This window comes from Mastomys coucha, unplaced genomic scaffold, assembly GCF_008632895.1.
Source record: "Mastomys coucha isolate ucsf_1 unplaced genomic scaffold, UCSF_Mcou_1 pScaffold16, whole genome shotgun sequence".
Taxonomy (NCBI): Eukaryota; Metazoa; Chordata; class Mammalia; order Rodentia; family Muridae; genus Mastomys; species Mastomys coucha.
In genome coordinates this window covers 12,619,181-12,635,349 of record NW_022196898.1, presented here as the reverse complement: position 1 = coordinate 12,635,349, position 16,169 = coordinate 12,619,181, and the positions used below count along the sequence as shown (strand labels likewise).

Below are 16,169 nucleotides of genomic sequence, written 5' to 3'. Positions count from 1 at the left end.
AGAACTTTCACTTGCTTAGTGTCACACCAAGGTATTTTATGTTATTTGTGACTAATGTAAAAGGTGTTGTTTCCCTAATTTCTTTCAGCCTGTTTATTCTTTGAGTAGAGGAAGGCCACTGATTTGTTTAAGTTAATTTTATGTCCAGCCACTTTGCTGAAGTTATTTATCACGTTTAGGAGTTCTCTAGAATTCTTTGTGTCACTTAAGTATACTGTCATATCATCTGCAAATAGTGACATTCTGGATTCTTCCTTTCCAATTTGTATCCCTTTGACCTCCTTTTGTTGTGAAATTGCTCTGGCTAGGACTTCAAGTACAATATTGAATAGGGAGGGAGAGAGTGGGCAGCCTTGTCTAGTTCCTGATTTTAGTGTGATTGCTTCAAGTTTCTCTCCATTTAGTTTGATGTTGACTCCTGGTTTGCTGTATATTGCTTTTACTATGTTTAGGTATGGGACTTGAATTCCTGATCTTTCCAAGACTTGGGTAATAGGCTTTTAATATATTTAGAGCTCAACATAAAATGACTGTTTAGTATTTGGTATTATTTTGTATAACTGTGAGCACTGTATACAGTTCGTAGAAGTAAAATGTTAATTGTTAAAACTAAACTTTTTCATTTTTTAAGTCAGATAGAGAATTAGTGTGGAAATGTTTCTTAAGAATGTTATGCTGGCTTACTCGGTGTGTTGATTTGTAATTTTGAACGTTGACTATAAAGTCATGGGTATGTTTTGTCTCCCATTTTAGGTAACTGTCCAATGATACATATACCTGGGTTTACTTTTCCAGTTGTGGAATATCTTTTGGAAGATATCATTGAAAAAATAAGGTAAACAATAGGCAGCAAAATAAGTTAAAAAGTTCTAATGTATTGTCTTCTCATGACACACTTATCTTTAACTCATCATTGATCCATTTATCATGGAGTTCTAAACTTTAACCAGGGCATTTCCATAGAGAGTGAAGAGTTTTCAAGCCAAAATCAGTATCTTGTATGTGATTTCTGCCAGTTTTTCCACCAGTACAAATAAAATGTTTTTTGCCAAATAATTTATGCTTAATGATAGTCTTCTACCTAGTTTTCTAGATTGTAAATTTAAAAGGGTAGTCTTTACCCAGTGTACGGCCAATGACTTACATTTTGTGCTGAATGACCAGCTTTTGCCACATATTGCAGTCACTCTGACACACACACAGCTTCTGTGAGCTGTGAGGTATATACTATATGTCTTCTCATTCTTAGGCACTTGTGGTTCTGACTGTCAGCTCTATTGACAGGGCTCTTGGTCTGGATAACAGGATACTCTCTACTTTCTTTTCACAAATCCCATCATGAGACCTTCTCTCCTCCCCCAAGGGAGATCTCTGCATATGAAACGTTACTGAAAAACAGTTTTGAGTGGGTTGTGTACCAGAGGGCCTCAGCTAGTGCACTTTTTATTGCCTCTCAGCACTGACTGAGAACCAGTACTAGCCTCCAGCTGCCAGCAGCATCCTTTAGCAAGCTGAACAAAATCGTATCTGGTCATTAGTGGCAAAAGGTTAGGAAAGCACGGGCTCCTGCTGCTCAGTCATCCTAACGCCTTTTAGCATCTCGCCTCTCGTTTCCGTGAGATGAAGCCTGTAATTCATTAAATATGCTATTCCTAATAGCCAGTTAAGACTCTCTTCATGTCTATTTGTATACATGCTTTTTCTTTCACGTTCCATGTGACACCTTCTTTGTAATTTCCTAAGTAAATTCTGTAAATTCCTAAGTTAAAAAAAAAAAATCATTTCCTCCCATCTCCCTTTTTGTATTATAACACTTTTGATACTATCATGATTGTAGTTCTTTTGCCTCTTGCACAAGAGTTTTTAAGTTTTTAAGGTCAAAGATTTTATTTTTCTCATTTTGGTTACTTGCGCATCACAGTGCCTAGGCTATAATGAATGAATGAATAAATTATATGTGCAGAAACATTTGTAGAGTTTTTGAAGACTTCTTCAAAAATTAAAATTGATATCAGAAAAAAATTTATTTTATTTTAGTTTTATTTATTTATTATTATTATTAAATAAATAATTTATAAATAAATATATATATATTTAAAATCTATATATAAATTATTTATTTGTTATTATTATTAAATAAATATTATTTATTTAGTTTTATTTATTTTAGTTTATTTTACATGGGGAGAAGTCAGCTGAAGTTTGGCTAGATGTTTACTTAACATACATTAAAACCTTTTACTTCACATGGTGCTACCTTGTGAGCATTTTAAAAGAAAGGAAAGACTTGGTATATGTATGCCCTTTCAATGTGTGTCTTGATAAGGAGTAAAGCTCTTACATAAAGTTTGAGGAAGTGAGTAAGAAATGAGATGCTATGTCATGAGGAAGTGTGAAAGGAGTGAAGCCATGAAAGTTGCAGCAAGGAGAGAGGCCTATATTTCTGAGAGGAAGGAACTTCTAAAAGAGAGGTAGTGCACAGTGGTCTCGGTTTTATAGTCTGGCCATAAGCTTTTTGTGCACTTAACTCCACTGTGAGCTGTGCTCTTTTCTTTTTATCATGCTCTCCTTAGCAGTTCCCTTGAAAGAGATTATGTACAACGGCTTGATGATGGTAAATGATGGAGTATCAGCAGTCCACATTTCATAATGGCTGCCTTCTTAAACTTGATGGAACTGCAGGAAAGGGGTCTGATGCAAAAGAACGTGTCTGTGACGTTGTCCTCCAGCTTCAGGAGAGGGGAGGATGCTGGAGGATGATCTTTTGCGTAGAATTTTTTTTTCAAAGCTGTCTCCATCCTTGAGAAGGCAGCAGAGCAGGAAGGAGAGGGAAAGAAACGCTGGCTAGCTGACTAGGAGGACTGAAGGGAGGGTTGTGACTGAGTGGCTGAGGAGTGGGTGAAAGTCACTCTGAGTGTTTGAAGTTCCTACGAAGGAACCAGCTTTGTTCTTATACTTCTAATTGGATTTCCATCAGTCTCACATTGCTGAACCTCAGGTTGGTGCCTTTATATGTATTAAAGACTTAGGGAGACCCTGGCCAATGGTACCAAGTAGGAAAGGTGATTTGCACATTTTGGTGTTAACTATATACCAGGCACTTCATCACTTTTTTAAAAAAGATTCTCGTGCTAATAGTAGGTTAAGAGTATGAAAAGCACACTTCTGATTAAAGCCTGGAAGAAGTTCAGTGCCTTCTGCAAGACCAGAACTAGTCAGTGCCAAAGCAGGCAGAGGCATCTTTCTATCTGACTCCACCCATCCTCCCCATTCCATCTGCTATCCTCTGAACCCCAGGGGGTAGGGGATGTGTGTCAAAGAATAGCTTCAGTTTTCCTTTGTCTTTTCCCTCTCTCTGCCTTTCAAGAGCTCATAGTGCAAGTGAATAATTCCTGGACACCTGTACTTCCTTTATTTCTAACATTCGCTATAGCACTATGGAGTTGCTATAGCACTAGACAGAACACGTACAACTTAAATGCTAATCCTGGATCTCCCCTAACCTGTAACTGTGACAGTAGAACTATGCAGGTTCTAGCATGGATCTGATACTACTGGAGTTATTAATTTAAATCCTTGGAATTCAGGAATTATTTTATATGCTCCACAGGGGATTCTTACATATAATTGGGTTTGGAAAGTCTTTCAAAGTCTATTAAATAATCATTAAGTCTTACTAGACTTTCTATTAATTAAAAAGTTTTATTTTGGAGCAAACTTAAAATTTCAGATAAAAGTCAACTCAAATCATTTTTCTTTGAGATTATTAAGATGGCATATAGTCTTATGCTCTTCAGCAGGGAATACTTTTTATCCTAAATGAGAAGTTTTAGGTTTTAACACTTTAAGTTAACATTTTAGGCAACATTCTCTAGAACATATAGTGAAAATATTATTTAGAATCTGATTTCAAATCATCAGTGTAAAAAAACTCAGACATACTTAAAAGCTGTAATGTTTCAAATGTGGGAAAATGTATAATACTCTTTTTATTTTAGATATGTTCCAGAACAAAAAGAACATAGATCCCAGTTCAAGAGGGGTTTCATGCAGGGTCATGTAAACAGACAAGAAAAAGAAGAAAAAGAGGCCATCTATAAGGAACGCTGGCCAGCTTATATAAAGGAACTGCGGACAAGGTAAGTCTGTTTGAGGCACGCACACAGTGACTGATCCAAGTAGGTAGGACTCTTCTGATATTGAGTGTATTTGAAGGGAGAGAATCTTATGCTACCTAAATGCTGCTGAGCTAGCCTACCTGCTGTTTTATTATTCCAGGGAGTTTAATTGTCTCTTCTCTGTAGACTGTTTATTCATATGCACACCTTAAGTTTTATATCTGAGAAACTCATGGAAAACTTACCGTGCATTTTATGGCTTTCTTTGTAATTTTGGTGTAGATATTCTGCAAGTACTGTAGATGTTTTGCAAATGATGGATGATGATAAAGTGGATCTGAATTTGATTGCTGCCCTTATTCGATACATTGTTTTGGAAGAAGAGGTTAGTTTTGTTTAGTTTTTCTTCAAGTAATATGTTTTTAAATGTTATTATGCATCAAACAAAGCCATGAAAAACTTATTTTCCTAAATGCTTTTTAAAAAGCGGACTAGAAGAAAATCTGAAAATAACATTTAGGCATTTAGCCTATTTAAAGAAGAGATTAAACAGATATCTCTAGATTGTAGGTCTGTATTTTTTTAAAGAGTTTGGCATTCATTTAAATAGCAACTAAAATTCAAAGCTACTCTAATTTTAATGAGGATTTAAGTGTGCATGGAGTTGTTAGTGTGATTATTGATATGTTTCTCTTAACTGTAATTTCCCATTTATATAGGATGGTGCAATATTGGTCTTTCTACCAGGCTGGGATAATATCAGTACTTTGCATGATCTCTTGATGTCACAAGTGATGTTTAAATCAGGTATTGCATAAATGAATTTACTATATAATACCAAGACTGACTTTAGAATTTATGTAGTCTGTGGAATTCTCTCCCCTTTTCTAATTTGAAGAAGGTGTTTCTTGTGTGGCTGTATCGGTATGGGATTTTGTTCACCTAAGTCCAGTTTACTTTTTTCCTTTAAGAAATTGAATATTTTCTAAAAGTTCTGAGTTATAAGTAAAGATGGGAATGTACTTTGTGAAACTTCTTAGTTTTATGAAAGTATTATTTTAACTGCTTCTTTAAACTTGCCGAACAAAATTGAGCTTTTAAATTAGGGGCTTTCAGTGTTTTCCCTCTCCCATAGGAGGTTTTATTAATAGTAAGGATGAAGTTAATGGCCTTTTATGAATGTGATTTTGGTAGACAACTCCCACCATTGAGAATTTTAAGAATTTGGTGAGGGGCTAGAGATGAGGCTCCATGATTAAGAGTACTTACTACTCTTCCTGAGGATCTGATTTCAAGTCACACCACTTTACATCAGGCAGCTGACAAGTGCTTATAAAACTCCAGTTCAAAGCATCCAGCTCAGTCTTCTGACCTTCACAGCCAGACCTCCACATAGCATATACACACAGAAAGACACACACACACTAATAGAAAAAATTGTTTTAATCTTGAAATGAATTGATGAGCAAATGCTTTTTGATATAAAATAGATTAACAAAGTAAAGTGAAAGTGGGTCATTAGCGGACTCAGAAAACAATTGTAGTAAAACTTGGTTTTACTGTATGTAGAAGTATAAATTAAGAACTATGTGATTCGGCGGGTGGTGGTGGCATACACCTTTAGTCCAGCACTTGGGAGGCAGAGGCAGGTGGATTTCTGAGTTCGAGGCCAACCTGGTCTAGAGATTGAGTTCCAGGATAGCCAGGACTACACAGAGAAACCCTGTCTGGGGGAAAAAAAAAAAAGAACTATGTGATTCATCAGCTGAATTTATTATTTCATACATGTGCCATATTGTGCCATATATGTTTTATGGGTCTTCCTTTAATTTAATTTACTCTTTCAATTTCAGATAAGTTTCTAATTATACCTTTACATTCACTGATGCCTACTGTAAACCAGACACAGGTATGTTCTTAAATTTGTTTTCTGTTTTTCAGATTAAGGCAAACCTTACAACTACTTATTATGTTTTTTAATTAAAATGTAATTATATTGTTTTTCCCCTTCCCTTTTCTCCCTCCACCTCTACCTACACACCATCCCCTGCTCTTTCAAATTCATGTTCTCTATTTCTTTGATGTTGTTGTTAGTGGGATGCATGTGTATGCACACATGCATACATTCTTAAATATATAAATATTTCCTGATGAGTCTATAAAATGTTGCTTAAATGTAATTATTAGGGCTTGTCACTTGGTATTGTTAAATCAACTGGTATGCTTTGCCCAATGAAAGACTATTTCTCCTCATCTCGGCTTCCTTAAGTGCTTGTAGTTCTCTGTATAGGGTTTAGACCTTGAGGGCTTTCCCTTTTCAGTGTTAGCAGGTCTAATGATGATGTCCTTGATCGGGTCTTCTGTAGGCAGCCATGTTGATGAGACTTCATAGGTGTTGCTTCTCTGACATTTCTAGGAGATGAGAACTCATATCAAGCTTTCCACTCCTTTGGCGGCTTTTACAGTCTTTCTGCCCCATCTTCTGCTATGATCTCTGAGCCTCAGGTGCAGGAGCTGCATTTTAGATATAAAAGTTTGGGTTCCTAAGAACCTGGTATTGTAGTTTTCACTAGATAGTCTATGGCTCTGAGAGGGTTGACATCCCACCTGGTAAAATGCCATTTAAACTTTCTCTCTCTCTTCTCTCTCTCTTTCTCTCTCTCTCTCTCTCTCTCTCTCTCTCCATATATATGTTTATATATATATATAAAAACATATATATATATATATTTTCTCACAGGCTTATTGTATTACATATTATTTATCTTTAAAGAAACATTTCAAAATGGTGATCCATGTTAAAAATACCTTATAAAGAGCAATTTCTTTGCAGAATGGTTTTGTAAAAACTTTACCATGATAATTTACCACCAGATTCGTTTTTGTTAATGTTAGAAAAATGTAGATAAATGTTTTTATCGGTAACTTGTTTAGGTTTCCTGAATCAAAGAAAAAATTTACAAATACCACTAAAAACCTCAAGCTAGAAATTAGCTGTGACATAGTATATGTTGGTGTTTGAAATTTTGATTTATTACACTAGTATATTAACAGGAGATTTCCTGTTTTATCAGTAATGTATCAACTTTTTTGACATGTCAGATTCAGGATTTTCTTAATGAGAATGATAATTTTTGATACACCACTGTCTTCAGACCCTTTCCTTCCAGTTTTCTATTCTTTTTTTTTATAAGAAAATAACTCTGGCTCCTTCAGTCTGCTCGGTGATCCTTTGATGGAGAGTCAGCCTGTTGATTAGATAAAAGTGGAGATTCTTCCGTCCTTGACACCCTAACCTAGTAGAGTACACATACATGTATGAGAGAATATGTGCCTACTGCTTACTGATTGCTCTATTTTATACATCAAGGGTGGGTGCATTCTTTTTGGGTGTATGTATGTGTGCTTGACTACTTTTCTTACTTCAACTTTGGTAGTGTTGTTAGGGGTAGTAGTATTTGTAGGATTTGACATTTGAAGAGGCTATTTTACTCTAGTCTAATCTCAAGCTAGTCTACCATGCTGTGGTACTTGACATCCATTCTGGGGTCAAGGTACCTGCCCCACTGATTGGTAATTCTTTGTTTGTTTGGCTTTGTAAATCTTGTCCACAGATTAAAGCTCTTTTCCTTTAATTTATGCTCATCAGCTTTTATTAAAGATGTGCTAAGAATTGGAGTGACTTTCTTTGCCTCATGTGTGATATACTCCTGACATATGGGTTTACCAAAGGAGGATTTCATGGAGTGTGTATGTTAATGGTAGGTCGACACACAAGACACATTATTAAAAAACATAAATGCTAAAAATGATCATACTATCTCAAGAAATAACATTGTAAAAGTATGTCAGTAATTAGTATACTTTTAATGTATTTATTCTTACAGGTATTTAAAAAAACTCCTCCCGGTGTTCGGAAAATAGTAATTGCTACCAACATTGCAGAGACTAGGTAAAAACTATTTTAAGTATCAACTATTGGTGATTACAAAATGTAGAGATCCATACATTATTAACATAGTTTAACCTTTATTCTTTGTAAAATAACTTGGAAGTCTTTTATAAAAAAATCACTTTTTAGCATTCATTAGTCAAGGATGGCAAATATAAATTGTAATTTTCTAAACCTGTTCTACTGTTTTTAGTTCTCTTTTTCAAAGTAGTCATTTAACAAGTTGTTTTTCAGAATGTCTCTAAAAGAATCATGGGAACTGGTATAGCTTTCGTCCTTTTGTCTGGTCTCAGGTAGGGATAGTATTACTATATAATTACATGCAACCTTAAACATTTCTAATGCTCTACTGGAGATATTTATAGCTAAGTTACTGAAACAACTTATTTTCTAGAAGCTGCTGTTAAAGCATAGTTCCTTTCAGGCTTCAGAGTTGGTCTTAAAGTGGTGGACATGACACGATGGCTGTAGTCAGATAAGAATGTGGCATGTGATCTAATCATTTTACTACCACTGTGTATAGGAACACTGCCTGTTGTCAGCTGCTTGACTGCTGTAAGATTGAAAAATATGAGAAGAGTAGGCAAAGACCTGAACTAATAAAATCTACTTGATCCAATAAAAAAGGATTTTAAATAAATTTAAAAAAATATATCTGTAGGCTTGGTACACATTTATCTCTTGATGTACTTTTAAATATTTTGTCTATCTTTTTCAAACAGCATCACCATAGATGATGTGGTTTATGTAATAGATGGAGGGAAAATTAAAGAAACACACTTTGACACACAGAACAACATCAGTACCATGTCTGCTGAGTGGGTTAGTAAAGCTAATGCCAAACAGCGGAAAGGGAGAGCTGGAAGGTAAGTCAGAAATGTTGTGCAAGGCTTTGAGAACATGCAAAACAAATGTGAGCAAATTTAGAAGTATTATTTTAATGGTCATAAAATGTGTTTGTAGCATATTTTATACATTGATATAATTATACTTCCTCCTAATTGCATTCCTTTACTCAGGTAGCTCTTCCCTCTTCATGTTACATTCGCTGTATTCTCTTTTCCCATATGCCTCCTACACGTAGATTCCTTTCTTCCCACTCATCATCTCTTACATTTCCTATGACTGTCACCTACTTATCTATTCAGCATCTGACTGACTCATCAAGTTTTCAGGTAGATTCTGCATGGGAGCAAACTTCTGTCGAGAGGGTTGGTTAGTGTGATTGTGTGTCTTGGCTATTTTGATTAAATCTGCATTCAGTTGGCTGTGCCAATACCTCTCTTGTGGGCTAACTTGGATTCCTTTGCATGCCATGTGGTCATTGTCTGTAGGTTTTGAGAACTCTCCATATTGCTTTGCTGGGTAAATATGCCAATTTCCATTCCCACCAACAATGTCCTAAGTTCTCCTTTCCCCACGTCTTGTTTTCTGGGTGTTAGCCATTATGAAGAGGTGAAATGAGCTCAGTGTAGTTTGAATTTGCATTTTCCCATCCCTAACTACTATAACAGCACATTTTTAAATAAGAGAGTAGTTTTATTTGTACTTTTTAAGGAAATTATCTATTGAGTTTTTAATTTTATGAATCTTTTTTACAATGACCTAGTCTTTAATTAAACTTTGTTAGTTACATCACTTAGAGTTTTGCTTCCATGTCTGTTCTTAATAATACTTAATAATTAACACTGTTTGAGTGTTAGCTCCTCTACTAAATGCTTTATATACTTAATTCTCACTTCTCAGCTGAATTGCCTGTTTTTAGAATAAGGACATTAAGTTATAAAGAAATTACATAGTTCAGTTTAGTTTCTAGAGCTTGTACATAGCAGAGACAGAATTGAATTCAAATGGCCAACTACACAGTCTGAGTTACTACTCACTGTCCTTATAAACCGCACTGATTCTCACCACTACATACCAGTAAAAACACAAGGGAAACACTTTTTCCATTGACATGGTAGTAAAATAAGAAAGAAAAACATCTGTGTAATCATAAGAACAGTATCTGTTGTGACCTTTACACATAGTTTTGCTTACTGCTTCTTTTTGATGCACATTTACAGTATTTTATGTTAGTGCCAGAAAAATGTCTAGTGTTGTTGAAGAATTTTTCCTTTATACCCCCCTACCCCCAACAAAACCTGCATCTAACACTAGCTTCCAGGTTATTCCCTAACAAATCTATACATCCAAGTTACAAGCCTGCCCCTGACACTTCACTTCCTAACAATCACCAATCAAGAGGAAAGCAGAAATTAAATTTATGGTTTGACTCTAGTACCAGCCAATCATATTAAAGGTCATAATGGCCCTGCAATCAGATGTGTATCAGGCTAGATACCACCTTCTTGCCTCTATAAATACTTGCCTGAAACTGGGCTCGGGTCCCCTCCTGTTCTCCTATGTCAAAGATGGTGGTGTGGCCCAAGCTCAAACTTGTAATAAAGAGACCCTAATGTGATTACATCAAAATTAACTTCTCAGTGGTCTTTGGGGTTTGCCAATGCTTCCTGACACAACATTATAGGTTAAAAAATGTCATGTAAGCAAAGGAAAGCTAAAGAAAAGGTTTTTGGTTACGTCATCTCTTTGTTTTAAACGTGTGCTCAATCTATATAGTTCAGGCTTGTTTCCTATGTTTACAGTTTGTCTCTGTTTAATCTGATTTCTAGATAGTTTCTTATAATGTGACATTGATACTTAACAAAACCTGATTAGATTGATGTTTATTTTAGAGACCAGAAAACACAACAAAACAGACAGACAAAAACAAAACAAAAATCCATTATACTGTGTCTTCCCTTTGGGAAATACCATCAGTTTCTTTGAGATACTACATCATGATGAGTCTGTACTGTCAGAGAAGTGATAGGTATTATATACTGAGTCTTTGCAGAATATGGCAGAAAAAAAAATACCTGAAAGTTCTAGATCTTTTATTGCTACACCGGCCAGAGTCTTGAAATATTATTCTGTTCAGAAATGTATGACTTCTATCATAGCAGTTGTGGCACAAAGTTGCAAACATAGAATAATTTCCATTGTATTTCTTGTTACAACTCTAAGCCTGACCAGAATAAACATAGCAATTTTGAGCGAGGTCAAAGGAACTTCAAAAATGAGAACCAAATTGTGGGTTGGAATATCTTTCATTGCTTTCTCTGGCTACAGGTGAGAGGTACCAAAAGACATAGGAGTGAGTTCTAGTGTTCTGTAACACTGAAGGACAGCTATAGTTCAGAGAAATATATTTCATACTTTACAAGGGCTAAAAAAGGTACTTGAAGGCTTGTATAACAAATATAATATACATATATTCAAGTATATTATACTATACTCAAAATCACCAATGTGTTAATTAATGAAAAGAAAAATGATTTAAAAGAACTACAAAAAGAAAATAAAATTTGGACATTGGGTTTAGGGTCTTTCCAAATAGATAACAAGGATTTAAGTTTCATAGACATGAAGTAATTTATATGTGTGGTTTGTGAGGAATCGATACTGGGTACTTTCCTTTCTGCTCTTCCTTTGCTGTTCTAAAAGTCATGTTCTTGATATTTTTTTTTCTTTTTAAGAGTTCAGCCTGGTCATTGTTATCATCTGTATAATGGTCTTAGAGCAAGTCTTCTAGATGACTACCAACTACCAGAAATTTTGAGAACTCCTTTGGAAGAACTTTGTTTGCAAATAAAGGTATATTAATTGGGAGAATTAGCATACTACATGGATTGTGGTATTATAGTTTTCACAATTTTTAATAGGAAAAGTATAATATGAACTTGCGAAAAGAGTTTTTTTTTTTTTTTTGGTTTTTCGAGACAGGGTTTCTCTGTATAGCCCCGGCTGTCCTGGAACTCACTTTGTAGACCAGGCTGGCCTCGAACTCAGAAATCCGCCCACCTCTGCCTCCCAAGTGCTGGGATTAAAGGCGTGCGCCATCACCACCCGGCAAGAGATTATTTTTTATGCACATCATTTTGTTTGTGTAAGGAAGTGTGAAATTCTTATATATATCAAATAGTTGTTGCTGGGAAATATTAAAAAAGAAAAAGTAGCATCAATCCGCTCTATACCCAGCTACTGTCTGCTCGCCGTCTCTCCACTTCTAGGCTTAGCCCCAGGCAGTGACCAGTGGAGGTTCTCTTGCTGTGGATTCTGCTCACATTCCCAGCCATCCACCCCCTGTAGCTAGTTGTCACAAATCCCTTTAACGCAGTAAATCAAAACTCTTGAAGCTTATAAACAGTCAGATTTATATATCAGTAAATTCTCAATTCACAAGATGCCCACACAATGACTTCAGAGCCAATTGATAATGATATAAATTACCCACCTAGATATGGCATAGCTACCTGTGGCTATTTAAAGCTATGCAGAATCTGGTTCTTCCTCCACCTTCCTCCTTTCTCAAGTCTTCTCTCTGTCTCTGTCTCTGAAACTCCTAGCTCCACCTCCCTTTTCCGTATCTAATCACAGGCTTCCTATTGCACTAGCATTTAAATTAATTGGGAGAAAACTCTGCTACAAGTAGTTGTTAATGTTAGAATCAGGGTACCTATGTTTGGTTCCCTTTTTCTACCTGGAAACTTTGCTTTGCTTGACTGAGCAGATTGCTGTACAAAATTCCTAAACAGTATTGGACATGTAAGAGTCAGTAATGTCAGCTATCCTTTTTAATTTTTGTGGTTCAGAAGATGGGACTATAGCGTTCTATTAGGCAAGCTCTCCACTGATGAACTGCATTCTCCCCCTCTTGTTTTTGGATTTTAAGGTGGTCTCAGTAATTGGCTGACCTTGAACTGTTGATTCTCCTCCTTCAGCCTCCTGATCTGGGTAGCTAGTCTTATATCTTCAAATATTATATTCATATTCTCTCCCTCTCCCTTCCTTCTTCCCTCCCTCCCTCCCTCTCTTGTACCCTCCCACCCTCTTTCCCTACCTCCCACCCCCTCTCTCGCTTTCTCTCTCTTGTGTGTATGTATGCTCATGTTCCACTAACTATTTCTAAGGTAGTCAGTAATCAACTTGTTGAGAATTTTTTAATTTGATAATTTTTCTCATTAGTAGATTTGCTCTTAGAAGTGTAATTTAAGCTTTTGAATACATGTTTTATGACTTTTTGATCCATATAACTATTTGTCTCCACAGATCTTGAGACTGGGTGGAATTGCTTATTTTCTGAGTAGGTTAATGGATCCACCATCAAATGAGGCTGTAGTGCTCTCCATAAAACACCTAATGGAACTGGTAACTTTGATTTTTTTTCTTTTTAAGTATAACTTGGATTTAGCATGCTTAAACACTACTTAAAAGTCTATTACTCCAGAGTAGAGCACTTTCAGATTTGATATGATACCTTTCTCATGTTTTTAAGATACAGGTCTTCCTGAGCTTTATTTGTTGCAATTCTGGTTTAAAATTACATGAAATCTTGAACATTTTCTTTAGTGGTCTTCATATGTGTTCTTGAAGTAGGTGGTCTAGTCTTCTCTTTCTGATTACCATAATCCTCTCTTGTCAGATTCAAGTTATTTAATTGTATTGTAGACATTTGATAGAGGCAACCCTTATATTTTGAAAGGATAAGACCAAATGTCTTCTCTGTGGTGCTGTAAATAATCCTTGAACTGTCATTCACTATTATATCTTGTTTATATAGAACAAAAATTTCTGGATTGTTTGTCCTGTATATTCCGAGAAATTCTTAAGTGACTACATAGTGACAGTCAGTAGTAAGAGAAGCACAAGGTATTAGAAGTGCTGTCTACTGCTATAGTGGTGATTTAAACTGATCAGTTAGAAATTCATTACCTTAGTTATCTTCACACATATTCCTTACAGCACCTCACTACTCTACTGGATCATGTAGAGAAAGCACTTTTATTTATCAGTAAAGTCACGTTGGCTAGTGCAGGTTTGGAGCGTGCTGAAAACATGTTTCTATATGTGACCAGTTTGGAAACCATCCCTGTAGATAATTTTTTAAATTTGGATTTTATAGCATTGTGATAGGCTCTTAATATAATACACTGCTTGAATGAACACTTACTTATACGGTTGTGTCTTTATATTTCCCTGGTATCTTCAGGATACTTTCCTAACTGCTTTCATTTGAACCAGATTTCACAGGGAATTGGAACAGACATCATTTCCATGTGTGCCCCTTACCTCTTTCTGTATCATTGCCTTTAAACTAGACTGTTAGGGACTGCATTTCACCCACTTGGTATCTTTCAAAACTGCTTTACCACAGGGAATTTAATTTCTGACATATTTCCATGTTGCAGATTCATTGTGTTTGTGTAAGTTAGTGTTTGCTGAACTTAAAATTTACTTTTTTGTTTATTTTTTGCTGAAGGTACTTAAAACAATGCTTGAGGGATTTGGGGTTTAAGAGAATGAATGGTGGCCTGTGTGTTTACAGCTAACTAGTTTAGCTTTCATGGGATGTTTTTCTGGGCCTACTGTAAAAGCAGACTCGTTCCTTTCAGAGTGCTTTGGATAAGCAAGAAGAATTGACACCTCTTGGCGTCCATTTAGCCCGCCTGCCTGTTGAGCCACATATTGGAAAAATGATTCTCTTTGGAGCTTTGTTCTGTTGCTTAGATCCAGTCCTCACCATTGCTGCCAGTCTCAGCTTTAAAGATCCCTTTGTCATTCCATTGGTAAGAGAGACAGAGACAGGGATGGGCACTTTTAATGCCAAACATTTACTGTTCACATCTATGTTTCATTAGATTTTCAGTAAAATATCATCGTTATTATGTCAGAAAATTTTAAGCCACTACAGTTATTTTTTAGGGAAAAGAAAAGATTGCAGATGCAAGAAGAAAGGAACTGGCAAAGGAAACTAGAAGTGATCACCTGACAGTTGTGAATGCATTTGAGGTAAGAAAAGCATCTTGTCCTGATTTATAGATTACTCAAGAGCATGTTATAAAATACTTTTAAATGACCATTTTATATCCCAGGGGTAGATTGCTGAGCATGGTTAAAATTTGGTGAACATGTATGAAAATGAACTGTCTTATACAAGAGCTCATCTTTATCTTTTGGGAGAAGGCTTATATAAGAAGTAAGATGGACACAGTTGACCATGTTACTTTATTTAAGTATGTGATGTTCCTTTGTGTCTCTGCCTTACCTTCATGATAGTCTGTCCATTAATACGTACTCTTCAATCAGTGATGCAGCCTTTTGATATCAAAATCATACTTACATGTATATATATGTTTACATATATACATGTGTATGTATATAAATACAACCTCAGTTCATATGTTACCTGCATATATGATTTTTAGGGCTTACCATGCATTGCTCAGTTTTTTGTTCCAAATAACCGATCTATTGGAAAAAGGGGAATATTGAAATCACCTGCTATTAATTCTAATAATGTAGCTATAAAGTTATTATTAACAGGTCTGTGTTGACTACAATCATTGTGTTGTTTTTGATGGTTGTGCTCTTGGTAGAACTTCCATAGTTTCTCTTTGTGATGCTTATTTCTCTCCTTACCCCTCTTCTCAACTCAACAGATTGGTTCCTGTGTTTTCTTTAGGTTTGGTCTAGTCAGTATAATTATTTTCATAGGCTATTTATGTCATGAAAAGTTTTTGCTCCTCGACCTATGATTATTTTGCAGGGTATATTAGTCTAGATTTACTGTCTTAGTCTATTAGAACTGTATTGCTGCAGAACTCATTTAACCTCTCTTTCCCTGTTTCTTTTTTAATTATAATTACTATTTTTTAATCTTTTCTTACAGTCCAGTCATTATCCTCCTTTTGTTCTGCCCTTTGGTTGTTCCTTATCCCATACCTCCTCCTCATTCACCACCCTCATCTCCAAGAGGATGTCCACACCTACACCTACCCTACCAGACCTCCCCATTCTTGGGGCCTCAAGTCTTTCGAGTGTTAGGTGTGTCTTCTCTGAGTCCAGACCTGGTAGTTCTCTGCTGTATATGTGTAGGGGGCCTCATATCTGCTAGTATATGCTTCCTGGTTGGTGTTTCATTGTCTGAGAGATCTCGAGGGTCCACGTTAGTTGAGACTGAGACTGCTGGTTTACCTATGGGGCCACCCTCCTCC

At 35.8% G+C, this 16,169-nt stretch overlaps 1 protein-coding gene across 2 annotated transcripts in view; it reads left to right on the top strand.

Annotated features, from left to right (window-relative positions):
- Positions 1–16,169, top strand: part of Dhx36 (DEAH-box helicase 36) — a 39,782-nt gene that overhangs the window by 15,407 nt on the left and 8,206 nt on the right. For both annotated transcript variants that reach the window (XM_031373978.1, XM_031373977.1), the window contains 11 exons: positions 754–835; positions 3,999–4,139; positions 4,401–4,503; positions 4,838–4,925; positions 5,972–6,027; positions 8,006–8,070; positions 8,793–8,936; positions 11,652–11,769; positions 13,225–13,323; positions 14,568–14,741; positions 14,878–14,964. In XM_031373978.1, the coding sequence (XP_031229838.1) occupies positions 754–835; positions 3,999–4,139; positions 4,401–4,503; positions 4,838–4,925; positions 5,972–6,027; positions 8,006–8,070; positions 8,793–8,936; positions 11,652–11,769; positions 13,225–13,323; positions 14,568–14,741; positions 14,878–14,964 (1,157 nt within the window). The remainder of the gene's footprint in view (positions 1–753; positions 836–3,998; positions 4,140–4,400; positions 4,504–4,837; positions 4,926–5,971; positions 6,028–8,005; positions 8,071–8,792; positions 8,937–11,651; positions 11,770–13,224; positions 13,324–14,567; positions 14,742–14,877; positions 14,965–16,169) is intronic.